General features: G+C 39.5%; 1 protein-coding gene across 1 annotated transcript; it reads right to left on the bottom strand.

The window, feature by feature from the left end:
• Positions 1-1,573: 1,573 nt before the first annotated feature.
• LOC307255947 (E3 ubiquitin-protein ligase NEURL3-like) lies at positions 1,574-6,746 on the bottom strand (the record flags this gene model as incomplete). The annotated part of the gene is made up of 7 exons (XM_080034777.1): positions 1,574-1,749; positions 1,880-2,029; positions 2,144-2,656; positions 5,765-5,969; positions 6,310-6,425; positions 6,533-6,629; positions 6,711-6,746. 7 exons carry the CDS (start codon positions 6,744-6,746, stop codon positions 1,574-1,576), a joined length of 1,293 nt encoding a protein of 430 aa, XP_079890903.1.
• Positions 6,747-10,837: the final 4,091 nt, after the last annotated feature.

Below are 10,837 nucleotides of genomic sequence, written 5' to 3'. Positions count from 1 at the left end.
AGGCAAACTCCTTGTGTGAAAACATCCTGGGCAATAAACATGAACGTGATTGTTATCATTAATTTATCAGCCCATGTGATCACTGTCAACAAGACAGCGCCCTCAAGTGTATCTGTGGAAGCTGCATTCCATGAGGGTTTCAGTTAAGAACAACCACTGTTGTCATTCATGGGAATTATGAAGATTAAATCTACAGCACAGAATGTGCAAAAGTAACATTAAACATAATTTCAAAAACATGTTTGTGTACCTGAGCGCAAGGTGTGAAGCAATAAATGGCGATACATTTGTCACAATTATTTTATCTTTGATACTTTATACCTGACATCGACTGTGATTGGGGGAGAAAAGGGATTCATTCATTGGTAATTCATAAAGGCTATGTCAAAACAAGAAAAAGGTGCCCGTACAACAAACAGGAAATTAACCTTATATCCAAACCCAGTAAACCCAGCATGTCTGTGTATATATACTTTATGTACCTGCGATGGTCTTTAGTGGGCCGCTGAGTTGAAACCAGCTGTTGCTTGTCACGTGAACTATATGGTGCTGCAGGGATGGTGTTAATTTCTTGCATCATCAGCCAAAGGTGGTTCACAGGGTTCGCAATACAAAACACCCCGCTGTAGTTTAACCACATTTGTTAATCATTGGCCTTCGCTGCAATAATAGCACTGACTTTGATTACAATTGTAAACAAGTCATAATGAAACTATAGCTGGTAGTTTCACTTTCACACTTGAAAGGACACTCCTCAGACATTCTATATTATAAACGCAAGTCCTAATAAGAATGCTGAATGTAACCACTGTATTCATGTTAAGTCAAGTCATTCATGTTATCAGCCCCATTAATAGGCCAACCGATTAATCACTCTATTCTTGGTGGCACAATAGAGCAATGGTTTTCAACTTTGTATCTGATTATATTGGTGTCATCTCTGTTCAGTGCTAATGGACTTTGCCTCTGATTGCAGCAATTGTATTTATCTTTAATATCACAAATTATTCTTTGCAACAAGCCCCCCCCGCCCCCCCCATGGCTGAAAACGTTTTACAAAGTTGTATCACACAAACAAAACATAATAGAAAAAATAACTTTTATTTTCACAGTTGTATTTTTATCAGGTAAAAAAAAATTGAATTTTGATTTAAATATTTACAACAGCATGGAGGCAATATGTAGACTACTGCACATAGTGTGAGTTAAACTTAATGCTTAAAGTGCAACAAACCTTTGTAAGAGTTCATAGATTGTCTTCAACAAAAACATTTTTGCTTGCTTTTTTATCCTCCTTCAAAATAAAGGTGCAGTTTCCTCATTTCTCAAGCGGTAAGGTATTTCACATTATTTTTACATGAGTAGAAAACACTCAGATCAACATCTCTGTACACCTTATCTTAGCACATGCTGTACAATATTTACAGGTTAAGGAAGTGACAGTGGAATGACACCTGGTAAAGGTTCCTGGCTGGGCTTCCAGGACACAATAAGCATGTGCTTCTCCTAGTGGTTCCTTAGTTAAAGTCAGTTAGCAGCTTATATTTGGCGATTCCTGCCTGGTGTCTTGAGCTCAGAGCCTCGCCTCCACTGTTGGAGCTCTGATGTTTTGTCGACACAGCGGGCAGCTGCCAAACTGCTTCAAGACCCTGGCGTTACACAGGTTACACATGCACCGGTGGCCACAAGGCAGAGTGACCGTGGCCTGTTTTCCCATGCACACCACGCAGTCCAATACACTGCCTTCACCTGTGATCACGAGAAAGAGAGAGAGAGAGAGAGAGAGAGAGAGAGGTCACAATAAATACAAGACTGGAACACACAGCAATTTTGCACATGTACATCAGATTTCACTCATTAGATTTACATATTTTCTCACCTGACAGGCCTTCCATGTCAAGACAGGAAATGGATTCATCGCTGTTTTCATAGAGGCTGGAGAGGCGTCTGCCAAAACGGGATGAGGTGATGTGTTCAGGTACAGGGCAGGACCTTCTGTTGGTGTTAAAAGGCCCCTTTTTTTCTGAGCCTGCAGCAAAGATTAAAGGCATTAAATCTACCACTCATTGTCAGCGCATGGGAAATGTCCAGAGGAAAGATGCAGTACGGCAAACAACGCGTTTATATTTAACAGTACACCTACCCAGTAGAAGAATGGAGCTAGTATGTCCGTAGATGTCTATCATGGCCCACAGCGGCTTGCTCAGGTCCACTCCTGTCATTAGTTGTTTCTGTTTGACATTGTTGCTTGTGAGGTATACGTTGCCTCTACAGCAAACCCAGAACTCCAGCTCTGAACCTTCTTGACAGACAGATTCTGGTACGGGAGAAGCCCAATGCCCGGGCTGCTCAGTGAGGTTGGGGATGGCCATAAGGGGCAGAGGCAGTGATCTGGCTGACGGTGAAACGTTGGTGAAGCCCAATCTAAGAGCTCCTTGCCACTGAAACAATTCCTTCTCCACCCTCACACGGATCCTCTCCTCAATCTTCACTTGGCGGCTGCTGAACACCAGGCCATTCTTGAATGTGTCCCCTGTCCTCTCTGCGAGTAGACCACCATGGCTGAGGCGGACCTTGTCTCCCACAACCTGTTGGTGGAAGGTCAGAGGGCCGAGGCAGGACCGGCCGCACCTGTGTGACGTGTCTGTCCCAACAACTGCAAAAGGAAGAAAAACATAGTTATCAATCTTGCTTGAAAAGCCAATAATTCCTTTTCAGTCCAACTTTGCAGATAACATCTGCATAAAAATGGTCACGTTTAGCGAGACAACCACAACAAAAACAGGTTTTGCTTCCACCATTCCCTCTTCTGATAAAAATCAGTACCATCAGTGAAAATAACAACTTATTCTAAGCTCAAGCTGTGGTGAATATAACTGGTATCCTTTGACCACACAATCTCATGATAAAGAGTAATTTCTTAACACCGTAATTCCCATCTTAATCCTCAAGATTTTTTATTTTTACTGTAGAGTACTTTATTTTATGTTATTCTATCTTATATTTTATATCATTCGTATATTTTAAATATTTTGTACAATTGTGTCTTTGCACCATACGTCTTTTTTGTCTTAGGTTCTCTTAAATGTTCTTTTGAACAAATTATTTTTATCTTTTATTTCATTCTGCATATGATAAATAAATAAACTTAAACTTACTTGAGTTACTGACATATATGAAACAAAAGTATGAACCAACTACTAACTGGATGTAAAGCCTTTCACAAGTCAGTTATGCATGCTGGAAAACATTTTCAGTAAATGGCAGGGTTTCTAGTTGACTATCTCTCCATTCGTTATACTGAGCAGCCCAGGTCATAAACCCTTGGTTTATCTTTAAAGCCTACTTCCGTATTTTTATAATAATCTCTTTAACTGTACATTTATCTGATAAGACAAAGGCTTGGCATAAACAACTCGCTCCTGTCTAACATCTTATTCAGATTTCCAACAATAATGCTCACTTACTGAAAGCTAAAATAAAATCTATTTTACTCAAATTTGTGTTACTCAAATGTAATACTAACATCAAAATAATGACTTCATTATCATTCTGGCTACCCAAATGTAACTTTCCACACATCACAAAATGTGATCAACGGAGGACTTTATTGACCTTTAAGAGGTTTGTACATTTCCTATCAAGTTCTCAATAAAGACTGAAGACCAAGAGTAAGCATCTCACCAGAGTAGCTGTAGCCATTGTCCTTCACCATCTTGAAGAGGCAAGTAGTGATTTATCTTTGTGTCTTGAGAGAAGATGTGCTCACGTCTGGATCTCGGTTCAACTGATAAGTAGTGAGAGCGTCGGCCACTTTTAAAACATGGTGCACGTGACTTCAAACAAAAACATTCTCTGCCTCACATGGAAAATGAGAGGGGAGTGACTAAGGGAGGATCCAAACATTGGACATTTACCTAGAGTTGAGTGCAGGTGGGTGGGCACAGTCAGTGCCAACATTTTTCTTTTTTATCTTTTGTGGCATCTTGAACCTTTGAAGGAGAATTTTTTTTAATGCAACTGTGAAACAGCCACGTGAATAGTATGACTTTCATTATTTGTCACAGCTTTGTGATTGTGATATTCATGCAGACGACAAGTAGGGGTATAACAAATACACATATTCGCACCGAACCACACAGCCCGTACCGTACCGAACTGCACCATACAGCAATACGTAATTATGGTGTAAATAGCGTCACCATGGTGTTAATATGATAAATGTACAGGTTTGTTTTGATTGCGGAGCGAAACTTGCACTTCTATTTGAGAAGTATTTAATTTATTGGAGACCTTGGTTGTTTGCAGCAGTAATTTCTTTTCTATACTGAAAAATACCTATAGGCAATTGTAGTTAATGGTGTGACCATAATGTAGGCCTACCTCATTTTTTGTTGGTATTTGTTATACTTTCTTATACCCTTAGGTAAAAAGAGAAATGTTGCAAGTTGCAGTATTTTTGGAATGGTTAAATCATATTAACTGACCAGTTCTGTTTTTGAAGGGCATCGTGTAAAGTGAGATCTGCAACAATTGCAAATATCAAATCTACATGGATGGTTTATATCGTTAATGTTAGTATTGTTTAGTGTTTCCTGCAGGATTTTTTTCAGCAGCGGTGGTGTGGTCCCCGAACCCTCTAGGTGGGTCCGGGGGCATGCCCCCCCGGCCGAAAGTTTTTTGTACCCTTTACATTTGAATGCATGAATCTGGTGCACTTTGAGAGGAGAATATGCACTTAAATCCCATTCAAGGAGTCTTGTGTATTACTATAGAAAGGATAATTGATGCTGACTCTTAAACAAGTTTAACCCTATTAACCCTTGCCCCTAAGCTCTTTTTGAGATGTTTTGGTTCGCCTGGATTTATTCTCTTATTAAGATTGCATTCATCGCCCCTTTAACGCACAGCAGTCAAGCTATGAAGGCAGGGCTATATTTCAAGCCATAATGTCTCTGGAGACTTTTCACATTTTCTCCAGTGTTTCAAAAGTAATAAAGTGGTAAAACATTACAAAAAAAGTTTGAACATGTATTTTTTTAATGAAAAACGAGTGAATTATCCTTATTGAACATTACCTGTTAGAGGTATGGAACACCACATTGCACTAAATATTGATAGAATAGTTAGTAATGGAGTTGGTAATGACATGTTCACACTGCTTGTTAGGATTTTTTTTGGTTTAGGACATCTTTTGGAGATTTAAACATGCACCGGGTCAAATTGACCGGGAACACCATTGCTGTTCCTGACTAAAAACAATAATAAAAGGAAACAATAAAAAGAGACAATAGCTGTGCTAGCACTACCCTGCTAGCTGTGCACCGCAGAGAAGCTAGTAATGACAGGGATGAACATTAAACTGACTTTTGAAACTTTTACATGTGAAACATTCACACAGTTCAAAATGTATGTCCACCAAAGAACAAACAAACAAAACCGATTACAAACAGTTACTGATGTTACTGCTTACTGTTTCTTTTTGCTCACAAAATTCTCATTGTTACATTTTCTCCGAATCACTGCCCTCACATCAGATACATTTGTTCCTGGACATTCAGCAATAACTGTATCTGTAAAATAGAAAAGGACAAATAAAATGGTGTTACAAATCATGCTTTTCCAGAGTTATCACATTAGCAAGAAGGGGGCATACATACATGAGGGCAATCTGAAACATGTTGCTTCTGGCTATGGCCAAGGCAAGGGTAGAGGCATAAAAACAAAATGATAATAAGGAAAAATAGACTTAACCAATACTTACCAACAAGGGCACTCAGCTTTTCCGGATTTAGCTGCTCTTTTGCTGTTCCAGTAAGCCCCGGTTTTCCTGTGAGAGTCGAGGATGCCCAAACATCCCGCCCAAAGATGAGCACAGCTAAGTCCTGTGTGAACAGGGACATTCTTGTTCGGTTTAGTCTTTTGAAACAGGTTTTGCTGACCTGCACCCCCGTGTTGCCCAGGGAAATCTGTGTCCAGGAAATAGAGTTAGTCAATTATTAGAAATGGTATTAGGAATACGTTGCTGGAATGCATTTCTTAAAAGACAAAGCCAAACTATTGAATGCCAAATATTAGTTAAGTTGTAATTTCTGCAAGTGGCCTTCAATGAATTAAAGTATAATTTCTGAACAACTGCATGCTGAAATGGAAAAAACTGTTTCTATCAAATACAGTACGAGCAAAATGTGGGTCGAGACTACAGAGACAAAACTGCTAACAGTCAAGTAGTTTACAACAATTTTGGATGAAATGTTTCGTGTAATAAAAAGGCAGTATTTACAAAACGTGTATAAATGCATAACATACCATTTCTGGAGCTGGACTGGAAGAACCAGAACTTGTACTGTCAGTGTCCATGACAGGTAGCATTCTCTTCATGGTTGTAATAAGATCTCTGACACACTTGACTAAGGCTGGTATTTCTGCATTAAGAAAAAAAAACACAAGTCACAGATATATGAGAGATAAGGCTCCTATCGATACAATTACTGACATAAAAAACATAAGTAATTCTTCTTTGTATGAATACCTTTCAGAGCATCCATCACTTCCTGTTGCATGTCAACACTGGATCTGGGCTGATCCATCAGGACACTCTCCTCTTCACTTTCCCCTTGGCAGAGGTCCTGCATAAATGAAAATGTCAACAATGCTATGTTAGTATGACTCACCTGGAGTGTAGTGTCGTGTTTCTTAAATTTTCTTACAAGCGAAGGCGGATTATTGTGAAGCCGCTTCACCATGTTCGCATGTTTTGAAACATAGATTGTTTTAAAGCGGGAGGGGGCGCAGGTGAATTTCAGGGCTGGGCATTTCAGTCAAATTATGTCATTTTCCGTGATATTCCGTGTTAAAAAGTAGATTGCGTTTTTATTGCTCAATTCCGCGATTCCGTCCACGATTCTGTGATCGCGGAAACAATAGAGCCCTAATTCTACTTTTATTTCTTGCGTTTTGTAAATACTTATAGTTGATCCCAAAGCCTGATGTGGGTCAAATAAGTCCACATTGGTGTCTATGTCTGTATCGTCTTCACTTGTCAAGGTGGTGGAGGTTGTTGGATTTCTTCTCAGCAGCGAGGATTTCAGTTGGGAAAGGGCTCTGTCTCTTGCAGCCGTCGTCATCTTCGGCTTCTTAAACAAAGGGCAGAAAAAGTAAAATGTTAAACTGCAAAGGCAAGAGAGGGGTAAATATCCATCTTTGTAGATGTTTGTAGAATCTATCACCTACTGTACAGCTTATTAAGGTATTGTCAGACCATATTTCACCAGAGGAACAGTACTCACTACTCACAATTTTATCTTTTCATATCATACAATTTGTCATGTGTTGTAGTAGTTTTTGTACTTACTAAACAGTCAGTATTTCAAAACTAACACAGCTGGAGTGCCACCATCCACTTCTGCAACTGCACTGCTGTCAAACCTACAGCCACTTATAATGAAAAATATGTCTTATCCTCCCACAATATTCCCTTAAATACTTAATTTTTTTTTAAGAACTCGTGATGGGTCAATCTGTGTTTCATCTTCATCTGAAGTGAGACTGGAAGTTGCAGTAATTCTTTTTTTCTGTACCGAAGAGAAAGAATGTATTACATGACAACAACATATGAACCAACCATAGATGCTTTCTGGTGAAGAGATTTTTTTAGAAAAACATTTCAACTAAAAAACATCAGGAACTTCCGGGTTACAGAGCATGGGGTAGGTGCGATCGCTCTATAGCTCCCACTAACTATTTCAGACCTGATTAAACCCTATTCTCATCGATTTTTTTTGTGCTTGTGTTGCCGGTAACACTGATACTGTTTTGGAGAAATGCCTAGAAGCAAGAAAAACGCAAAAAGAGATTCGGCAGAGTCAGATATGTCCTCGGACAGCGTGGTTAGCATGGACGTTGGTGCTAGCTCATTGGCTTCCATTTCGGATCTGCTTGAGCAGCATAGAGCAGCCACCGCTGAGTTTAAATCATCGTTCGCCAGAATGGACACTAAACTGGACAACATCCAGGCCGTGGTCTCAGGCCAGGGGAAACGTATAACCGATCTCGAGGAGAATGCAGAAACTGTTTGCGGACGCCTGGAGCAACTTGAGGCTACGTGCTCCTCACTGCAGGAAGATAACAAGCTGTTGAAAGCTAAACTATCGGATTTGGAAGGGAGAAGCAGGAGACAGAACGTTCGTATTGTGGGCTTACCAGAGTCACTTGAGGGTGCACGCCCCACCGCCTTTTTCTCCGAGCTCCTCGTCAAGGTTTTTGGTGATCAAGTTCTCCCTTCTCCCCCGGAGCTGGACAGAGCTCACCGCACTCTGGCACCCAAACCGGGCCCGCATGAGAGGCCGCGACCCGTCGTCATCCGCTTTCACCGATACCAGACTAAAGACCTGATCATGAGAAAGGCACGTAAACAGGGCGAGCTGGAATACCACGGCCACAAGCTCCGGTTCTACGAGGACTACAGTGCGGAGGTCGTGAAGCAGCGGGCTGAATACAGGGGGGTCTTGGCTGAACTTTATCAGCGCGGTCTCCGTCCCTCTCTTCTTCACCCTGCGAGGCTTCGGATTACTCTCCAGAGCGGCGAGAGAAAGTGGTTGCGATCTGTCTCTAAAGCATCTAACTACATATCTACATTGGGTGTGAGTCCGTAGTAAATACGATTGCCTGCTGTGAGTATACAATGTGGACAAATGCTCTTTTCATATCCCCAGCCAAACTCTCAGACTGATGGTACTACACGCATTTTTTCTCCCTTTTTTAAAATGAGTAAATTAGCTGGGTGAACGTGACATTTTTGTTGCTTGTCATTTTGACGTATTGTCTAGCTCACTCGCTTTTTTTTTTATTTGTATCTCTATTTTAAAACGGCTAGATAAGCGTGTCTGTTCTTTATTTATTTATTTGTTTGCCATTTGGACAGATTGTCTAACTCACACCTTGTTCTTTTTTTTGTATTTCGAATTTGTTGGGTGAGCACGGTATGTTTGTTTAGTGTGTTGTCATTTTGACAGTTTGCTGGATTGTTCATAGTGTTACTAGCTGTTATGGGGTGAATTGTACAAGACTTATGTGGGAAGCTAGCACAGGTCAGAAAGTTAAGGCTTGGAATGTTTGTTGTGAGACTAGTAAGGGTCTTTTGGGGTTTGCTGTTTAGAGCAATATATGGGGTGGGGTCTGGGTGGGATGGGGTGGTGTTAACTGGGGGTTTAGCTGATAAGTTATCACCTGCTGTGTTTTCAGTCATTTGTGTTTTCCTTTTTTTGTGTGTTTTTCTTTTCCTCTGTATTTTGCTACTCTTTTTCTTATCGGAGCAACTCTTTTTATTCTCACTATAACTGAGCTAGATGAAGGGCAATCTTAATTTAATTAGTTGGAATGTCAAGGGGCTAAATCACCAAGTGAAAAGGGGTAACGGCTCAGGGCTGGAATAGTTTTCCTTCAAGAAACCCAGATAGTGCAGAGAGACAGAGGTGAAATGGGGCAGAGAGGGGAGTGACATGCAGAGAACGACCGCGGGTGGGAATCGAACCCGGGTTAGCTGCTGGGCCCGGCCCGGGAGGGGGACGCCTTACCAACTGAGCTAAAGTCGCCCCCAGTAATAATAATCTTTAACATTTTGTCTGACACCTTTTATGTTTAAATGTAAGGCTTCACTCGTGCTACAATACATTAAGTATTATATTATTTAGTCAACATATCTAAATGTGGGGGCTTTCCCAAGTAAATATTTATTTATATGGCTTTAATTAAATCGGCTTACTGTATACATCCACCACAGGTTGCCACCCCTTAAAATCTCCAGCCACCCTCTTGCCACCCCATGAATATTTTTCTAGATCCGCCCCTGGGTATAACAAAATACAAACAAAATCGTAGGGGTGAATACTTTTGCAAGGCACTGTAACTGGCCTCAAAATTTTGAACTTTAACAGACTGTTTTCATGCAAAATCAAAGACTTTCAAAAGATTCAGCAAAGCAAATTTCCTGTTATCTACACATCTTAATATGTTCATAAGTCTAATATGTTTTCTGATTGCTGTCAAATGTAAGTGAAACAATCCAAGCTTTGGAATAAGTACTTTCCATGTGATGATAAGAAATACAATAGGTTGTACTGTTTTTTTATTAGAAATACTGGTGACTACTGCATTAAATAAAAGCACATGGTCAATTGAAAGGTGCTCTGTTGTTGATGTTCATGTTAATTCAAAATTCACCATTAAATTTGGAGAATGGATGAATTTTTAAATATTGCATAAAAACAACGGTGGTGTTGAAGTAATCCAAATACTTTATAACTCTAATTGCTAACATTTTAAAATTTAAATAGAAAAGTAAGGATATTTTTTCAATTAGAAAAGGTATTGTTACATAACAGCATTGCTGCATTTTGCTGGTAAAATACATTATTTTAAAAGGTTGAAGAGAAAAGGTCAGCTGCTGAAATTAACTGTTATTGTACATTCTTTAAACTGATCTTAGCACACTAAAAGAAATGGCTACATACTGATGAATTTGTTCTGGTTTATAGTGTACTTATGAAGAATACATTAATTTACCACTGAAGTAGTATTCAATTATTAATATACTTATTTTAAGTGCACTTTAACACTGCTGTGCTAACAATGATATGAAAAAAAGTGTTATAAAAGTGAACTTATTGAAAGGGTGCTAAAAGTGCACTTGATAAAAGTAGATGCAAATACACTGACATTACACTTGTATTTAACACATTCGAAGTACATAATAAATAAATATACTAATCAAACACTTATATATATTTCAGTGTTAGTATATTTTATATGAATATACTTAATATGAATTAATAAATAG

The sequence above is a fragment of the Ammodytes marinus genome, assembly GCF_949987685.1.
Source record: "Ammodytes marinus genome assembly, chromosome: 2".
NCBI classification, from domain to species: Eukaryota; Metazoa; Chordata; class Actinopteri; order Uranoscopiformes; family Ammodytidae; genus Ammodytes; species Ammodytes marinus.
Note: the sequence above shows the minus strand (reverse complement) of the source record. Positions and strands in the feature narration are given on the sequence as shown.